Below are 21,244 nucleotides of genomic sequence, written 5' to 3'. Positions count from 1 at the left end.
ATCCCTGATAGCAGTGATCATTCAAATGGAAGATAGGTAGAAATAAGTAAAAAGATACCTTAGAAATGTATTGCTTCCAGGTTTTCATATCAGGAATAAATTCCTAAACCAATTACCTGAAGGCCTCAATTCCTTCTGTATGCTCTTAAATGGTTTGAGGCAAATGGAATTGTCAGTAATTCACTGGTTATCCTCAACTCATTCATTACCTCAATTTGTCAACCAATATTTGTTGAACATCCCCCAAATATACAGCAATGAACAAGACAAATCCCTGTCCTCATCAAGTTTGCACTCTAAAAGGACAACCAATATATCACCAAGTAAACAAATGCTTATATAATATCATTTCAAATAATGGAACTCTGACCAAAAAAATAAAGTAGACATAGTAGGAAGGGAGTATGATGAGAAATAATTGTTTACAATAGGGCAGTGAGGGGTGGCTTCTTTGGGAAATTATCATTTAAACAGAAGGAGCCAACTATGCAAAAAAGTGAGAATAGGATTTTTCATGCAGAGGAAACAACTGTGCAAATGTTCTGAGATAGATATAAGTGTATTGTGTTAAAGGAAAAATAAAATCATGATAATTAAATAAAAGGGGCTTACAAGAAATGAAGTAAGAGAGGTAGACAGGAGTCAGGTACAATATATATATATATATATATACATACTTCTGGTTTGGGTTTCATTCTTAGGGGAGTGGTAAGTCATTGGAATATAAATATTAATATAAATATAAATACTACACATTGGAAAGTTATAAATATTACTCTACCATTATGTAGAAAATAGACTACAGGCTTTAGGAGTGAAAGATGGAAGATCAATTAGAAGGGTATTTTCTTTCCCAACTGAGAGATGATGATAGCTAGTAGTGAGAGAATTTGGGTTTGGAAAAAGGAAGAAAAGAGGATCTAAATCATTTACCTAAATACCCTGATGAAAGATGAGACTAGTCAAGAAGTAGTTTGTGAATGAAGAAGAGATCAAGAATCCATTCGGGCCATGTTAAGTCTGAGACAGCAATTAATTTCCTCATGAAGTCAGTTGTATATTAAAGCTTAGGTTCAAGTCCGCAGTGGAGATATAAATTGGAAATCATCATTTAATGGTGTTAGAATCTTAACTTGGAAGCAAGATTAGAAAGAAAAAAAAGAAATCTGAGGAAAAAGACCTGGGACATTGATCTATTCAGAACTTAAAAAGGGAAAAAAAGGTTAGAAAAGAAGTCTGAAACTAATCAACCAATAAAAGAGGAAGAAAGTAGAGGAAGTTATTTAGATTTATCTGCTGCACATTCCACCTGAACTCATACTCAGACTTCCATTGTTTGTGGAAGAAGGACATTGATCTCTCCATATAGTAATATATACTAGAAGCATGAGAAGGAATTTTGATCACAGTCCTCTGGGAACATTGAGGAGATGGAGAAAAGAAAGAAACTACATGCTATCTACTCCACTACCCACTCCAGAGTAAGAACGTGTAAGTCTTGATGGAAGAGAAAGTTAACTCCAAGTCAAAGAAGGTGGTTCCAGACAAACTGAGAGCTGCTTTTGGTTCAAGTGATGGCGCTAGTGAGAATTGGATTCCTCATCTATGCACAGAGCTGAGTTGGGAATCCTCACCATTGATGCAACACAGGCAATCTCAAGGAAAGCACACCCACAGGCTAGCATGGCACGCATAAACACTCATCATTCCTGTGACACAGGTGAGCTGGGGTCATCTCTGGAGCCCAGCTCCTGTCCAGGACATTTTGTTCCCACTGGACAACACATCCAAACCAGCTCCTTCAAAAGCATGCTCTCTCTCCTGGGAGCATAGATTTCAGACATAACTGACCTGTATTGAAGAAAGATCCAGTCCATTCTGCCTCAGCTTTAGGAAATACAGAAACTGGTGGCTGCAGGCCTAGGGCTCTCCCATCCAGATCCTTAAAGAGATATTTTCTTGGATTTTCACAGTTTGATTCAGGGCAGACCAGTGTTCCTAAACCTTTCCTGTAAAGACAGAAAGCAAGCAAGCAAGAAGAAAATATATTTGTAGAGTAGATGTTAGGTGAAAAAAAAAGGGCATTTTACTAATAATGGTATATCGCACAGATATTAAATGAAATAAGGCCCTGTAGAAAATGTTATTTCCCAGGGACATGATCAGAAGAAAAGATATTCTTATTAATCAAATATTCTGGCTATCTGGACTATTTTTACATAGATTTTTTTAAGATTTATTTATTCATGCATACAAGAACTGGGGTACAGGCCAGATGTGCGGAAGAGTGAGAGGATTCACCAGAGTATGGAACAGAACAGACAGACTGACTGAAATACATGCTGAGGGGAGCAGTGGGCGAGACACAACAGAGGTCTGTTGTGCCTTGTGGGTATCTCTGCTGCTGGCCGGCTGAGATCAAACCCGTGCTGCAGAGACTGTGGACAGCTTCACAGTGCTGCGCTCAATAGCCTGCACCACCAAGGAGACCCCCTACATTGTTAATTTTCTAAGAAGCAAAGTACAATAAAAATATACCTAATTCTAACAGCTACTGAACAGACTGTAATCATTTCTTTATGGAATATGGGGGCTTTGCAGAATTTAAAATTACCATTAGAAATATGAATTGTATTTTTTCTATACAAAATAAGGGTAAAAATAGATATTCTCATTCAACAAATATTTATTCAAACCTACTCCTTACAGGCTGGAGAATGCAAAGGTGATAAAAATATATATATATAGATCCTTTATTTTCAAAATTTTGAATCAAGCAGAATATATAAATAAGTTACAGGCAATTGTAACATTGAATTATGGAGAATTTGTTTTTCCTTGGTCTAATACTTTTAGGTACCACTAGTAATAATATTAAATATTTATTGCATGCCAACCATATGTCAGGTATTAATAGTACAAAGAATCAGATGCTAATATCATTTAGCTTTATAACTATTTCATCCCAAAAGAAAGACAAGAACATAAAGAAAATTGGACAGTAAAAGAAAAATGACAGATAATAAAAACTGCATACCTAATAATGTTTAAGTGCTAAAATATAGTACATAGAGATGTCAAATTATAATGCTCTACACCTGAAAATTATGTAATTTTATAAACCATTATTACTTCAATAAAAATATTTAATAAAAAAATTAAAAGAGAGATGGGTATTGGGAAAAGCACATAAGCTTTCTAATTAGGGTGATTTTTCTTTATCCTTTTCTTTTAACTAGAGGAGTTTACCCAGTATTATAGAAAAGAAAAAGAAACCTATCTCCCTGCTCCTAATTTCCCCACTCCTTTTCATGGCACTAGGAATTCTTTACCTAGTTTTTATATCCTTGAACAATACTCCCAGGTCATGTGTATAAGAACAATAGTTCCATATACTTGGTCTGAGTGACTCTATCTGTGAAAGCTACTTGTTCAGTTCAGGGATGCCTGAGAGCAGATTCGGTCTCTTTCTACCTAATAGTCTCTGCATTAAGTATTCCCAATGAAGAGTAGTGACTCCATATATTCCATGGCGTATTCAAGAATTATAGCCATTTTACCCAGTAATTTTGAAAGTATTCTAAAGGAATACTACAAAACAATAAAATAATATCAATAAAAGTTGTATTCTAGAAATCCTGGTCTTTGGGTTAGCCAGACTAAGTCATATGGCTAAGCCCAGACTCAAAGGAGAAAGAAATACCCTCTCTAGTGAGAGGAGACTAAAAGTCACTTACCAAAATGTATGCATATAGGAGGAACAAAGAATTGAGACTATTAAATCAATTTACTGTAACTTTTTAAAAGGACTTCATTTTATTCTCATTGATAATTTTATTCTTTTTTTCAAAACTCATTTTGGGATTTGAAGAATTATCAAGTATTTCACAAATATTGCTTATTATAAATATTAAAACCAGTACCTGTGTTGTAATGGAGGAAAGTAGAACTTGTTTGCATCTTTTATCTTTAGCATCCTGGTCCTCTCTGCTAATATTGGATGTGGGATTCCAGTGTTCTCTGTATCAGGCAGAATGCAGACATCCAGGTCATCACTATAGCAACTCTTCTCAAAACTAGAAAAAGTGACATCTGAAATTTTTACAAACATATAGCATTAGATCATGTAAATTACCTACCACAAATATAGGCTATACAACTAAATATTTTATAATAATGTATTCCTAGAAGTTAGTTTAAGCTATACAGGGTAGTTACAGGAGTCTACATAAATCTTGATTTCACATATTTGTATATCAAAACAGACAAAATAGAAGAGCATTTCAGTACATTAAAGTCTTAAAGCAATAGTCATCAAAGCCTTGATCAAAATCCATTTATTTTTTAGAAAGCCAAACTAATTGCTAGAGAACTAAATAAATGGAGAATATACTAGTCCTAAAGAAATCTGATAAAAGATTAACTGTACTTGATTTTCAATACTAGCTGCCCACTAATTACCAAAAAAACAGAGTTGAGGCACAATTTCTGCATCTAATTTTCTTCTTTGCATAATATGAAAAGTAGCAACTACCTAAGAGACTTGTCAACCAATCAGATGAAATAATTGATGACAAAGCTCCTCAAAACACACAAAGCAGTGACTTTTAAAGGACTGATTCACCATCATTATAAACTGCCATTGTGGTTATCAATACCCAGCAGTTATCAATAGGACAGCAAGATCTAGACCATAAATCTACATAGACTATATACTGCAGTCTTGCTGATGTAATTTCAAAGTGCTACTAAAGAATTTATGCACAGATTCATGATGCTACATCACTTGACTAAGCCCAAACAACCTACCTTGAAGTTTCATGAGGCCTGAAATTGAAAGTCCAGTCTTCACTTTGTGCCATGGCACCTGAGGCCCTCGATTTGGTTTTGAGGTCAATAGAGGCCACAGAATACCAACTCGACCCCCTCTCGGATTGGATGGTACTCTATCTGTTGATGTCAAATTAGCAGAGCGAGGCTTAACTTTGTCCTGAATGCAGTCAAAAGTGGAGGAAGTACCCACAAGCACTGAATTCCTAAGCACAATCTGTACACTTTCAACGGAGCTCTGTGGAACAGAAGACACATAAACTACTGCCAACAAACCAACAGTGTTGTCTACGAAAGTGATGTTCTCCATCTCCAAGCTGTTCTCCACATGCAGCATGGCACCATAGTCAAAGTTCTTAAAAGTCAAAAAGCCAGAGACATTAGTACAGTTGTCAAGTCCACTTTCCTTGTAGAGATGAAGGCCATGAAGGCTTGAATGGGCCACATTGTCAGACCAAAGAGCTTTAGGAGAGGAACACCTGTTACCCCAGATGTGAAAACCAAGTCTCTCTGATCCTGCCACGACATTGCCATGGAGGTTAATGTCCTTTGCCTGGTTCACTTTGATTCCTGCCACCCAAATGGCAGACCATGCTGGCTGTGTCATCAGCACCACAAGGTTATTAGAGAGAGAATAGGCATGACCCTCCAAATCAATGCCATGGCCAGCTGTACCAAACACTATGTTGTCATTGAAAATGATCCCGTGACTCCCAGCCACACGAATGCCACCACCACAGTTTTGGTGCAGAGTAGAAGATATTATCCAGGATTCTGCAGACACATTAGTGAGTTCAATGGATGAATACAACGGTGATCCAAAGTTTTGAATTTCCACATTTAAAAGTTGTAGGATACCTGCAAACAGAATGTATATTATCAGATACTTTATTCTTCCCCACAAGGCAACTCAATGGTTCACTTATGGGCATCAAGAAATGAAGATTTTTATCACTAAAATATAAAAGATTATTCTCAGCATGAGCAAGGTATTTCATGCAATTGTGTCTCCATAACAAAATATGAGTCATTATAAACATCACATTAATGCCTGAAAAGGTTTTGTGTGCAGTTCAAAGAGTCTGGAGACAGGATAGGAGATAAGAAAGGAGAGACAGGGCAAAGAAATGAGCTCCAAAGTTGGGTATTGCTGGCTTAGAGTTTCTGTGCATTTGTCTGCAGGTCTGAGTCAAGAGAGTAGGTAAAAATGAAGGGAAAATGGGTCCTGGTCACTGGTCTCAAAATCATGTCTCCTTCTTTGTCTCATCGACCCATGTGCTAGACAATAGCCATTCCCACAAATATAATGGTAGACTGCAGGAAGAAATATAATGGTTGACTCTATAAAGTATTTTAAGCATTTCTTAAGTGTTTAGGTGCAAAATTTATTTCTACTCAGTTCATGTCCAGAAACATGAACATGTGCTTCATTATTAATAGACATGATAGGAGCAATAACTTTTTAAAAATCATGTGAAGACCCAGTAATAATTTTTTCTGAATTATTATCCTAACCACACTATATTTCATTTTCACAATAATAAGATTTCTACATTTTTTATATCAGGAGAGGTTAGTGAATTATTTAGTCTTACTGAGACTTTTATTTGTACTAATTTGAGTAGATATTATTAATGCATAATATAAAATACAGCTGCTACATTGATTAAAAATATAACAAGAACTAATAGGTCAGTGTATGTACTTTGGGTAGAAGAGACAATAACATTACTATAGGGGGGAAATGAGAAACTTAATAACTATAACACCTAACTTCATGTTATCATAGAGCATTCATTATGTACCAGCCACTGATCTAAATCATATATATAGCATATGCAATATGCAATATATATGCTATATAAATTTTTATAATACATATATCATAGTTTCACAAAAACCTATAATATAGGTAAAATTATTATCTATTATACCCATTTTATGGGTAAGGAAGCAGAGACAGAGAAGGATTAAAGAACATCCTATGACTTGGTCCTTGGCATGTAGATGCAGAGGCGGTTCTATTTTTTTTTTAAAGATTTATTTATTTATTTATACAAGTATTGGGTGGTGTCAGAAGCGCGGGAGGGTGAGAGAATTCACCAGAGCCAGAGCGGGGAGCAGAACAGGTAGACTGACAAAGTACTCTGCTGAGGGGAGCAGCAGGCATGGCAGGAGAGGTCTGCGTGCCATGTGGGACCCTCGCCGGCTGCAGGGGATTGAACCGGTGCTGTAGAGGCTGTGGGCAGCTTCGCAGCCCAGTGCTCAACCACAGCGCTCAACCATGAGGCCCTATTTTTTTAAAGACTTCTTTATTTATGCATACAAGAACTGGGTACAGGCCAGAGGTGTGGGGGGTGAGAGGATTCATCAGAGACAGAGTGGGGATCAGAACAGGCAGACTGAAATACTCTGCTGCGGGGCACAGCAGGTGAGACAGGAGAGGTCTGCTGCGCCATGTGGGTCATCTCCCTGCCTGGGGATCATATTCATGTTGTAATGGCTGGTGATAGATTGATAGCATTGTTTCTTTAATCCCTTTGCCACCAGGGAGGCCCTAAGTCATAATTCTCAATACAACTTGTTGTATGTTATTGGTCAGAAGAGCAAATGATAGAAGCCTCCTGTTTAAAAATGTAAATCCTGACTTGTCTTTCTGCTGCATAACTGTTCCACACCTAGAGCTGTCACTCTTTACCTCCGCCTACAGTTCTCTCTACCTCCAGATTCAGGAGTATAATTCAGAAAATTGCAAGGGTTCTTCATACAGCATGGGAACCTAGACTGGATTCAGAGATAGAAAAAGGACAAGAGGGCCTCCCTGGTAGCTCAAGGGGTTAAGACATAACTTATGAAGCTAGCTGCAGCCACTGCATCACGAGTTTGATCCCTGGACAGGGAACAATCCACATGATGCAGCAGACCTCTCCTGACTGGCCCGCTGCTCCTCTAAGCAGTGTATTTCGGTCAGGCTGCCTGTTCTGTTCCCCATTCTGTCTCTGGTGAATCCCCTCACCCCCCAGACCACTGGCTTGTACCCTGGTTCTTGTGTGCATAAATAAATAAATCTTAAAAAAAAAAAAAAGAAAAAGGACAGTAGTGGAAAACTGGTGAAATCTGAATAATATCTTGAGTTTAATTAATAGTAATGCACCCATGTTAACTTTTTGGTTTTGACAAATGTAGCCAAGTTATGTCTTATACTAATAGTAGGGAAAACTGGGTGAAAGAAGTATGGAAACTCTCTGCACTGTCTTTGCAACTTTCTATAAGTCTAAAATGATCACAAAATTAAAAATTTATTTAATAAGAACTTCAGAATCAGGCTTGAATTTGAACGTTATCACTGCCACTTCCTCTCTGGATGACTTTTCTTACCCCTCATTTATTTTATTCATTCATATTTATTGGACACCTAATGCATAATAGTTAGCATACTGGGAAACAGAGATAAAAGACCCAACCTTACACTAAAAGATTTCATAAGCTTATAATGGAGTTTTACAGATAACCAAGGAATTTTATTTTAGATTCCATTTCCTCACCTATAAAAATGAAGATAAAATATCTCTCTCTCAGGAATATTAGGTGAACTAAAATTATCCAAAAACCAGCATACATTCTGGTCCACAAGAAATATTCAATACAGGTTTTCTTTCCCTTTTCCCAAGGAAAGTGGAAGAAGCCCAGGATCAGCAATATCATAGGTTCAGAACCAAGTCAGACTTGGTCATTTTTCTCTGGCTTGGTGCTCACTATAAGAATTGACTTTCTGGGCCTCCCTGGGGATGCAGCAGGTTGAGCGCAGCCCTGTGAAGCTGTCCGCAGCCTCTGCAGTGAGGGTTTGATCCCGTCTGGCCTGTGAGAATCCCACATGGCGCAGCAGACCTCTCCTGTCTCGCCCGCTGCTCCTCTCAGCAGTGTATTTCAGTCGTCTGCCTGTTCTGCTCCCCGCTCTGTCTCTGGTGAATCCTCTCACCCTCCCGTACCTCTGTCCTGTACCCCAGCTCTTGTATAAAAATAAATAAATCTTTTAAAAGGAAAAAAAAAATTACTTTCTGAACAGTTCCTGTAACCATGTTCCAACCAGGCTAGAAATTTCAGTCAAAAGGAATCCTGTCTTGCTTTCCTTGCTTGCTTCTCTATCTTAAATACTGCAGGATAGTTTCATTTCTATAAGACTACAACTCAGTCTTCAAAGAACAGGGATTCTCAATATTATCACTATTGACATTCTGGTCCAAATAATTCTTTTTGTGGATGGTTGTCCAATGCATGGTAAGATGTTTAGCTTCTACCTACTAGTTACTGCAAACTTTCCCTAGGTGGAGCAAAGAAAGATGCCAAATATTTCAAGGGGCCTTTGGGGAAGAAAATCACCTATGTTGAGAACTGATGGACCTACAACTTATGTGGACAGAGCCTATAGTATAGAAATCCTGGCCATTTTATTTAAGATCGAAACACTGTACTGTTAAAACAGATTTGCCAACAAAATGTGTTCCTTGTTCAATGTACTTGGAAAGTAGTTAGATCCTTTATTCCAGAGCTTTGAGAGCTTTTATTATGTCTGAGTTTATGTTCAGTGATTTTCTAACATGGAGTTACAGAGACAACCTTTACCGAGTTTATTTGACCAGGAAACAACTTTGTAATAATATTTAAGGAACACAAGTTTAAGAAGTAAGGTTACTAATCAAATCATTTTGCAGCATTCCAAAAGAGCTAAAGCTTGAAAGATATGCAAGAGATTGAACTGATACTTAAAGCAAACTAGAATATGGAAATCATTTTTATTTAAATTTGTGCTATTAATTTATAGCACGAGCTGAGGCCTGCCATCAGATATAGTATGCTACTGGGAAAGAGTAATAGAAATTCAGGAAAGAGATAAAATTCAAGTGGTCATTAAATCATCTATAATTTCAAAGTGGAGGAAATTTCACATCTGCTGAAGATGTTTTCTTTGAGGTAAAAATGTGCATATGTGCTGATCACTAGTATATTATTTTAACATCACACTGATAATTAAGCACAGATTAGGACTGAAAATTCATAGCTCCTCGGAGCACAAAGGAGTTATCTAACTTGAGCATTTTGTTTTATAAATGAAAATTCTCACAGTTGAAATTTCTAAGAGTCTCAGATGAACAAGTTACAATTGGTACTGCTGAGTAACTTAAAATTTCATTTACCTGAAAATTCTTCATTGCTGGATTTCCTGAAGGACCCCACAAGTAGTCTCCCCCTACATGATATGTCAGACTGGATTTGTATATTTCGGGTCAAAAGTCCAACCTCAGCAGCCAAATGAATGTATCGGCCATCCTCCATGACATGGAAGCTTCCTGGGGCAACAGGAGTTGGGGAAAAAAAAAACTTTAAAAACCTATTTCAGATATCGCCAGCTGGGGACCCAGAGAACCTGACAAATGAAAACACTCCTTTCCCCTCAGAAGTCCTCCCCACATTAAGGTCTGCTTTTCCTCAGGCATTCTCTACAAATGTCAACTGAGAAATGAAAAGCCTGTCCACACGTCTCTCTTTGGGATCAGAATGAGAGTGTTTGAGCAAGGTTTCATTTATTCTCAATAACTGCAGGGACTGGGCCGGGCTGCTGGTGCAGGGACATCAGGGTAGGCTGTCCCTGACCTCCTTCCTTAAATTCATCAGCGTGAGACTTCAGCACTTGATTGTACATTGTCCATGGATCTTTTTCATGAGGATGAGAAATCCCAGATCAACTGAGGCAGTGGCAGAACTAACGCAGCAATGTGTAAGAGTAAAGGGACAACAGTAACAGCAGCAGCAGCATCTCACGGAGGGTTAAGCTCACCACTGTGTGAAGGAGTATCCCCAGCAGTGCAAACTGAAGTGACTTCCTGGTTTGTTTCATGACCTTGCACTTGCATTTCACTTGCATCTTTTTTTAAAAATTTATTTTATTTATTTATGCATCAAGAGCTAGGATGTAAGCCAGAGGTGCTGGGTGGTAAGAGGATTCACTAAAGACAGAGTGGGGAGCAGAACAGGCAGATCTACTGAAATACACTGCTGAGGGGAGTAGAGGGCAAGACAGGAGAGGTCTGCTGTGCCATGTGGGTCAGCTCCCTGGCCAGGGATGGAACTCGTGCTGCAGTGCCTGGCAGGAGCTTGATAGTGCTGAGACTTAACCCCTTGTGCCACCAGGGAGGCCCTCACCTTGCATCTTACTGGCAAGGATTGCTGAAGATCTCTCTTTCTCTAGTCACTCTTTAGAAAAGAAATCATCCTTGGATCTATCATTTAGAAATAGCTTTATATTTAAAAGTTTTTAAATATATATTTATATATATATTTAAATATTATATATATATTTATATATATATATTTATATATAGTCCTATGTATTTCCCTCTTACATATCAGAGACAAAAAGATAATCCTCAACCCCACTATTTCAATGTTTTATTACAGTATTTATTACTATGTATTTATTATTAGCTATATTTTCTGGTTAGTTGTACTTACTAAAATGAACCAGGAAACTTAAGGTTATTATTTATGTGTGATAAATAATAACTGTGTATAATGTTTACAAATATTTAGAACTTTTATTGACAAAAGGGTATTTGATTCTCTCTCTCTCCTCTTTTCTCTCTCTCTCTTCTTTTCTCTCTCTCTCTCTCTCTCTCTCGGCCATAGTTGTAGCCAATATATAAAATAAACTTCATTTCAGGGTGAACACATTCATATATATGGAAAAAGAAGTGATTATTTTACAGTAGCTACCACATTCTAATTGATTGTGTGATTCAAAGTACCAGGAAATGAACTTGAAACTCAGCTCCCATGAGGTTTATTCTGGCTTAGCCATAAAAATGCCCAGTGACCTTGAACAAGATTCTTAACCCTTCTTCTTGCCTCTAGACTTGACTTATAAAAAAAAAGAAAAATAATCCTTCACATCTAAGTATTTTTTTTAATTAGCCAATAAAATTAATAAAGTATACTAGGGGCCTCCCTGGTGGCACAAGGGGTTAAGTGTCAGCACTATGAAACAATTCGCAGCCACTGCAACAAGAGTTCGATCCCTGGCCAGGGAGGTGACCCACATGGCGCAGCAGACCTCTTCTGACTCACCTGCTGTATTTCAGTAGATCTGCCTGTTCTGCTCCCCACTCTGTCTCTGGTAAATCCTTTCACTCCTCCCCCTCACACTTCTGGCCTATACCCCAGTTCTTGTATACATAAATAAATGATTCTTTAAAAAAAAGAATAAAGTATTCTAGGAAGAGTTTAGATTAGGACAGCAATAAGGATTATCATCTCCTTTGAATGGTGACCAGTTGCAGATTCCTAGACAGGTTGCTGACATGTTCTTCCTGCTTCAGTCACTCCCCTTATCAACAAACCAGTCTTACCGATGTGCCGGTGTTTGAGCTGTTCATGAATCTGAATGTGTTGGCCTTTGATTTCTTTCACAGTGAGGACCTCTGCTTCGTGAGGCTCATAAGAAGACGAGCTAAGAAGGATCTGGTCCTGGGGTCGCCAATCCACTGTGTCCTCTACAATAATTCTGTAAGAGCATAAAAATGGCACCATGTAGACGGGCAAATAACCTATTCATGTCAGTGAGATGATCCACTGTAACTAGAAAACCCCACCAGGGAGACTAAACTGGATATAACAAATCAAAGCTCAGAAAAAAAAAGTTTTATAGAAAGTTTAATACTATGGGGTTCATTTTCTGATATATATATATATATATATATATATATATATATATATATATATGCATTACAAAATGAGCCAAGATATTCTGTGGCCATAAAGTCTGAGACAAAAGAACAAGAAAGCATATACAGTCTACACATATTTAGGGTTTCCCTAAAATCCAAATCTTCTTCCTTGATTGGAAAACAGTTTGAATAATGAAGTATTTCAAAAGTAATCTTTTCTCAGACTTTCTGAAGACCCATAATATCATTTGCAAACAATTCATCACTATGCATTAAAATTTTTGGCTCATACCTTCATGGTCAAAGACAGTGTCTGAATCCTAGAGGTGCCACTTACTAGGTGTGTGACCTGAAGAAGACACTTAACTTTTCTGAGTTTCATATCTTCATGTGAAAAGTACCAATAACTTACCACTTCCCTCCAAGATCACAGTGCTATGTAGGGACTAAAAAGTACATATCTCTTGCTCATGCTATGTTCCAAACATTGCACTTTCATCACAATGTGAAACAATAAGGTTTTGTTCATTTTTGCTTTCTTTAACTTTTATTTCTTTAATAAAATGTCTACTCCACTTTTACTGCTGCCTAGCTTTTCTTAGTAAATATATCTGCTTTATCTTCCCTTCACAGTCATCACCAACTTCAGTGACCTAACTTTATTTTAACTTTAATTTAATTTTATTTTATTTTGCTCACACCCAAAGTTTACCAAGCTTTGAAGATAAAGTCTCCTCTAACAGTGAATGTTCATGCAGGCAACAGGTCCCCATGTTAAAGTCATTAAATCATGCAAACATATATTAACTGAGCAACTGGTATACACCAGAGATTATAGTATATATCAGAGATATAATGGTAATTAAAATATACACTATTTAGATTTTGATTCATTGAATTTGAATTTTGATTCAACTTACATTTTTTTTATAAATTTTATTGTTATATTCCCCATACAATTGCAGCCCCCCCATTCTGACCCCAATCCCTCCCCTCCCGCCCCTGCCCCCCTAAAAGTGTCTCTGGTTCATAGTTTTTTGTTGATTTTGATTTTCACTTTCTTATAGTTATTCATTTTCCTGGTCCCTTATTTAAGTTTTCTAGATTCCTGCTATGAGTGAGACCATCCGGTATTTTTCTTTTTCTTTTTGGCTTATTTCGCTGAGCATGATCCCTTCCAGCGCCATCCATGTTGCTGCAAATTGCATGTGTTTATCTTTTTTAAATGCTGAGTAATATTCCGTGGTATATATGTACCACATCTTCTTGATCCAGTCATCTATTTTTGGGCATTTGGGTTGTTTCCAAAGCTTAGCTATTGTAAACAGTGCTGCTATAAACATAGGGGTGCAGGTGTTCTTTGGAATTGATGTTTCTGTGTCCTTTGGGTAAATACCTAGGAGTGGAATTGCTGGATCATATGGAAGCTCTATGTTTAGTAGGTCCAGAAATCTCCACACAGCTTTCCACAGTGGTTGGACCAGCTTGCACTCCCACCAACAGTGCAGAAGAGTTCCTTTTTCTCCACACCCTCGCCAACATTTGTTGTTGCTAGTTTTTTTAATATGTGCCATTCTCACTGGTGTAAGATGGTATCTCATGGTAGTTTTGATTTGCATTTCCCTGATGACAAGTGATGTTGAACATTTTTTCATATGCCTGTTGGCCATTTGCATTTCCTCTTCAGAGAAGTTTCTTTTTAGCTCTTCTGCCCATTTTTTGACTGGATTATTTTCTTTGTTGTTGTTGAGTCTCATCAGCTCTTTGCAGATTTTTGTGATCAGTCCTTTATCATTAGTGTTGGGTGCAAAAATGTTCTCCCAGTTGGTGGGGTTTCTCTTTGTTTTTGTTATTGTCTCTTTTGCTGTGCAAAAGCTCTTAAATTTGATGTAGTCCCAGCTGTTTATCTTTGCCTTCACTATCACTGCTTTGGGTGATGTGTCTGTAAAGATGTCTTTGATGTGCAAATCACGTAGTGTTTCACCTATATTTCCTTCTATATATTTTATGGTTTCAGGTCTTATGTCTAGTTCTTTAATCCATTTTGAGTTGATTTTTGTGTATGGTGTGAGGTAGTGGTCAAGCTTCATTCTTTTGCATGTAGCGACCCAGTTTTCCCAGCACCATTTATTGAACAAACTTTCTTGCTCCAATGCATATTCTTTGCTCCTTTGTCAAAGATTAGTTGACCATAAATCTGTGGGTTTATTTCTGGATTTTCTATTCAATTCCATTGGTCTGTATGTCTGTTCTTGTTCCAATACCATGCAGTTTTGATGATTATGGCTTTGTAGTATAGTTTGAAGTCTGGGAGTGTGATGCCTCCATTCCCTTCTTTTTTTTTTCAGGAGAGCTTTGGCTATTCGGGGTTTTTTGTGATTCCATATGAATTTCATCAATAATTGTTCTATTTCTTTGAAGAATGACATTGAAATTTTGATTGGAATAGCATTTTGATTGATTGACATTCTGAAAGTCTACTATGGTGATGTGAGATTCACAGATTTAATAAATAGTATTAACATCAAAAAAAGGAAGCATGGGCAAATAATATGAGTCTGTTATGAACCAAAGATTGTAATTAATTCAAATCTGTGTTCCTGAGACTAGAGAGTCATTGTTAAAGACTGCTGTCAAAGACTTCAAGAATTTTAGAAAGAAACTAGAATCTTACCTCCCTTGTTGATTTCCTTCAACAGCTTTGTAATTCACAGTTACAGAATATTAAAGCAACTGCTAGATTTTAAAGGCAAATAAACTGATATACAGAGAGATTAAATAATAACATTCAATGTTAGATAACTGAATAGACCCAGAGGTTGAATTAAAACAAAGGAAGACTCCTGAACTTGTCCTGGGTTCTTTCCATTAAATGACACCACCCAACCTATCTAATTCTCAGTTTTGCACTTACTAAGTGGTAATAAAACAGGGATACTCTCATACTTCATATAATAATAATTGAAATTATGATAAATCTATAGCCCATGCAATGGAATATTATGTGGCCATTAAAAGTGCATGGTACCACAACACTGAATTACAACAAAGCCTTGTTCATGAAATATTTTTTGAAAAATATAAGCCACAAAACAATATACCATTTTTTAAAATAAAATAATGCAGACAAAGAAAACGGAAAAGACTGCATGTTTATATGTCAGTCCTCCTATGAATGGTGGGGTTATAAGTGCTTTTCACTTAAATCTAAATTTTCTAACTTAACAGACAATATGTTATAGTAAGAAAAATTGTCTTTTTATTTGTATTTTAAATTACCTTTCTAACAAGAAAATAAGACTATGAGTATAAAGTCATACTAAAGTCAATTAGCAGCATAATTTAAATTAATCCTTTCTTCACAGTCCGTGTTACCTAATCATTTCATTATTGTTTATATTGTTGAATAAAGCTTGTGAAGTATTTATCTCAATCTTCTGAAAAGTTCCTTGTGAAAATTAGATAAAAACTCATTTCTTTTTTTTTTTTTGCTTTAAAGGAATTTATTATTTTATCAATCTCAAACATTTGTATACATTAAAAATATTCATATAAGTATTATTGAATTATACATACACATACATTCAGATGACAGTAGAGGATTAAACACCATTTATAAACGTTTGAGGAACCCCAGTTCTCCAAGGGTTAATGGACACTGCGTAGAGGTACACGGTTTAGTAGTCTGCTTACTCTTTTTTTTTTTTTTTTTAGAGGCATGTTTTATTTATTTATTTATTTGTTTGTTTGTTTTGTTTATACATGCACTGGGTACAGTCAGAAGCGCGGGAGGGTGAGAGAATTCACCAGAGCCAGAGCGGGAAGCAGAGCAGGCAGAAGGACCGAAGTACACTGCTGAGGGGAGCAGCGGGAGGCAGGAGATGTCTGCACGCCATGTGGAACCCTCCTCCGGTGGCCGGGGAGCAGCTGGGGATCGAACCGGCGCCGCAGAGGCCGCGAGCAGCTTCGCAACCCAGCGCTCAACCGCTGCGCCACCGGGGAGGCCCAGTCTGCTTACTCTTGCTTATGCTGACATACCCTAGAAATTGTCTTTTCATTCTTTCATCATTTTTTTTAATTTTAATTTTTTTATTTTTATATTCCCCAAACAATTGCAACCCCTTTATTTTGAGCCTAATCCCCCCCCCCCGCTCCCTTCCCCTCATAAAGTGTCTCTGGTTTGGGGACAAGGGATTTTTAGGTTTGGGGTGTAAAACTACTCTGGATGCTATTAACACGATGGAAACATGTCTTTATACAATTGTTAAAACCCATAGTATGTACAACACAAAGAGTGAATCTTAGGTAAACTCAAAAAAAAAAATAAAACTTTATCCCCAAGTCCCTTAAAAAGTCCTCTGCTCCAAAAAAGGAACACTCCTACACTGCCAGTGGGAATACAAACTGGTCCAACCACTATGGAAAGCTGTGTGGAGGTTCCTCAAACTACTAAAAATGGAGCTATCATATGACCCAGCCATTTCACTCATAGGAATCTACCCAAAGGACACAAAACCTTTGGGTAGATTAATTAATTCAAAAGGATATCTACACCCCTATGTTTACTGCAGAACTATTTATAATAGGCAAGATATGGAAACCCAAATACCAAAAAATAGATGACTGGATCAAGAAGATGTGGGACATATACACAATGGAATATTATTCAGCAATCAAAAAAGATAAACTCATGCCATTTGCCACAACTTGGATGGAGCTGGAAGGAATTATGCACAGTGAGCTAAGCCAGAAAGAAAAAGAAAAAGATCTAATGGTTTCATTTATAGGAGGAATATAGGGGAACCAAATAGGGGATCCGGAAAAAGAATTATAATTAAAAAATCAAGAGACAACTATAAATCAGAGATATTCTGCAAGAGAGAGGAAGGCAGATGGATGAAACATGGGAAGGAAGAGCACAAAGGACTATGGTGATGGTGCACAGGTGAATCGGTGGTGGGAATTTTACGGGGACTATACCTGAGAAGAGAAAGCATATATTGTACAAAAATGAGCAATGATATAAAAAAAAACTATATACATTATACATATATATATATATTTTTAAAAAGATCCCTTGTTCCAGTCAGATGACTATGCACACTCTGCTGCAAAACAGCTTCTCACCTGTTGCTTAAGGTATAACAGCCCTTGCTCTGCTCTTCAGTCCACACATTTTTTTTTTAATTTTTTTAAAGATTTATTTGTTTATGCATAAAAGAGCTGAGGTACAGGCCAGAGATGTGGAGGGTGAGCAGATTCACCAGAGACAGAGTAGGGAGCAGAACAGGCAGATCTACTGAAATATACTGCTGAGGGGAGCAGCGGACAAGTCAGGAGAGGTCTGCTGCACCATGTGGATTGCTCCCTGGCCGGCCAGGGATTTAACTCTTGCTGCCGAGGCTGTGGATTGCTTCATAGTGCGGTGCTTAACCCCTTGCACCACCAGGGAGGCCCACTTTCATTCTTAAATGTTGACTAGAGTCCCTTTCCCTTCAAGGAGACTTCCCAAGGGAGTCTCTTCTCTACTGACCACTCAGTCCCTTTTTTGTTCTGCTCTTATTTTGACCTAATATACACTACTGTCCCATAAGTAATTTTCCCTTCTATTGCTCTCCAACTTTAATTATCATTGCTGGTTTTATTTTTTTACTCAAATACTCAATTTTATCTTTCCACCCTAGCCCAAGATCTTTAACAAATCCTAATTTGTTTTGAAATGGGCCATCTTCTTTGCCAAACAAAACCATAGAATACATCCTGTTTGTCACAGATAGTCCTACTTTCTGTTTTGCTATATTTAATGTTGTAACAGTTTCTTTCCTACAGAGCAATGCCACAACTGTTACCATAAGAATAGTTGCAGGCCAGTAGATTGGAAGTGATATCATTAATGTTTAGTGAAAATATGGCTACTACCTATGCAAAGCCTGGAACATATAGCAAAGTTCTAAGAAAAAAAGCATTGTCAAAATACTACTTCAGGCCCTCCCCGGTGGCACAGTGTTTGAGTGCTGGGTTGCGAAGCTGCCTGCAGCCTCTGCAGCACTGGTTCGATCCCCGGCCACCGGGCGAGGGTCCCACATGGTGCGCAGACCTCTCCTGCCGCCCGCTGCTCCCCTCAGCAGTGTATTTCGTCAGTCTGCCTGTTCTGCTCCCCGCTCTGGCTCTGGTGAATTCTCTCACCCTCCCGTGCTTCGGACTGTACCCAGTGCTTGTATAAATAAATAAATCTAAAAAAATAATACCACTTCAGACTCTATATCAAAACCATAAACTTAAGCTGGTTATTCATTAAGGCTTCCTAAGCTTGACAAGTTCTTGAAAATACCTCTCTCCTCCAGACTAGGAAGACTTAGGATATTAATTCTACCTAAGGACCATGTGCAGACACCAAGGGAATGTGGCCCCTTCCACTTCTGTATCCGCAGAGCAACAGCAATAACTCAGAGAAAACTGTGGTCTCAGTTTCCAGAAACTAGATGGTTTTGCTAGTCTTGTTTCACTTCTCCTCAAATTCCAGCATCTATACTTCCAATTATGGTTATCATTCAGCCATTTCAAGAAATCCTTGTTCAAGGCAGGGGTAGGATAATAGACTAGGATGGAGAATTATGGATGCTTTGGTAGTAGGATGGTGGGTATCATACATTTGAATAGGTATGAGCCTATATCCAACATTATCTTAACCAATGTTACCTAAGCCAACAGTACCTCAATAATAACAATTTAAACCAAAATAAGAATTCCTTATTTAAGGAATGTTTGAATTCCAGCTGTATTCCATGTGTCTGATTAATACTTATGAGTCCTGCAGCTACAGGGGAGAGGAGGGACTCTTGTTGTTCTGAGAAAAACATACCTAAAACAATAAATAAACAAAAAAATTATAAGAACTGTTTGCAACATAATTGAACCTAAATGAAACCATATGAGAAGAGGGAGGAAACTATGAATAATCACAGCAGAAGTCTCCTGAAAGATAACTTAAAAAAATAAACAAAATATCAGCACAATTTTCTTTATTTTGGCATTAACATTTTACCTAGTTTAAAGAAAATCTAATACTTTTGATAAAAAAACATAATTACATACAATTACATATATATGTAAGCACACACACATACACGTATATATATGTGTGTGTGCTTCCAAATTTGATTTTAAATGTTTTTATAATCATGTATAAGGCATTCATATATATACACCAACAACTTAAATTGTTAACTAAACTTTGGAGATGTCTTACTGATAACAGCTGCCTCTGACAGTGGACATAGTGTGTCCAGAAGCCAAAGTGCTCTCCCCAGTCCCAAGAATAAGGATAGACATGGATTTCTGAACTCTACTAACACTGAGGCTTTTTTCAACTCCAGTTAGAAAAAAAAAATTGTCAGAGCTATGAATATATGCTGAAGACCCTCAGACTGCATTGGACCATGAAAAGTACAGAAGAAATCAAACCATTTGATGAGGTTGACAGTGATAGGAACAAGCATAGTTAACTCAGATGTCAATGGTTTGCCCACATCCTTGGACAATGGTTTGTCCTTTGGCCTTCATTTCAGGGAATCCACTACATCTCTTCTGAGAACTGTTTCCTCATCTACCATACTCATTGAAGTGGTGGATGAGGGATCCAACCTGACTTTGTTGGTGAGAATCCTTCCCTTGATTTTTATTTTCAGTTTTACTGTGGTATAATTGACAAAACTTTTAAGATATTTAAAGTGTACAATCATGGTGATTTGTTATATGTATAAGTTGCTATATGTATATGTATATATACATTTGTATATTCCCTTATTAGGTAAAACATCCATCACTTCACATCAAGTGTGTGTGTGTGAGTGAGTGAGAGAGAGAGAGAGAGAAAGAGAGAGAATCAGAGAGACAGAGAGACAGAGACAGAGAGATCAACATAAGTTCCATTCTTTAAGCAAATTTAAATTTAAATGACATCTAGAATTTTGAACTGAAATTAATTGGAGAGGGCAATTTTCCCTCTGGAAATGACAATGGGGAAAGCTTAACAGTTCTGTGTCCACTTGCACCCCAAGGAACTAGGAAAACCCTCTTTCAGTAGAAGCAAATGGAGAGGTGGGGGAGACCTGTTGTGCAATCTCCCAAATTCAGACAGCTGATTTGTACTTTTATTTTGAACTAAAGAGATCCTGATGACCATAACAGCCATGTCTTGAAGCTTACTTTGCGCCAGAAATAGGACTAAGCACTGTACATACATTAATTCACGTCATTCTTATAAACACACTATTCTCTAGGCATTTTATTCTCAGAGGAAAAAAAATGGAGGCTCACAGAGGATAATTTACCCAAACTTAAACATTTAGTAAATTGCACAATTAATATCATTGTAGTATACCTGCCCTCAAAGTTTGAACTTTTTTTATATTATAAAATACTATTTTCAACCTAAATCATATGTCTTTTTTATCATGGAGATGATAGCCAGCTTGAGATTGGGACCCTCTAGTTCAGGGGCCAGAAGGAATCATTTTTGGCAACATATGTGATCTTGAACTAATGTCAACTTTATATTTTATTCTTGAATTAAATTATTATAATTAAGATTTGAGTAATAATCAAAATATATTACAGTAAGTCTTCATTATATTCAAGATTTTCAATTATTATACAACATGCTATTAACCAACAGATTTAATAAGTCCTGA

The 21,244-nt window shown here is 37.2% G+C and overlaps 1 protein-coding gene across 1 annotated transcript in view; it reads right to left on the bottom strand.

Annotated features, from left to right (window-relative positions):
* PKHD1 (PKHD1 ciliary IPT domain containing fibrocystin/polyductin) overlaps positions 1–21,244 on the bottom strand; it is a gene marked incomplete at both ends in the record, with an annotated part of 445,094 nt that overhangs the window by 122,221 nt on the left and 301,629 nt on the right. The window contains 5 exons of the mRNA XM_084258872.1: positions 1,852–2,009; positions 3,924–4,092; positions 4,810–5,688; positions 10,026–10,178; positions 12,234–12,388. Coding sequence (XP_084114998.1) covers positions 1,852–2,009; positions 3,924–4,092; positions 4,810–5,688; positions 10,026–10,178; positions 12,234–12,388 — 1,514 coding nt within the window. The remainder of the gene's footprint in view (positions 1–1,851; positions 2,010–3,923; positions 4,093–4,809; positions 5,689–10,025; positions 10,179–12,233; positions 12,389–21,244) is intronic.

Source organism: Talpa europaea, assembly GCF_964194135.1.
Source record: "Talpa europaea genome assembly, chromosome: 2".
Lineage (NCBI taxonomy): Eukaryota > Metazoa > Chordata > Mammalia > Eulipotyphla > Talpidae > Talpa > Talpa europaea.
This window is presented reverse-complemented; position numbering and strand designations above follow the sequence as displayed.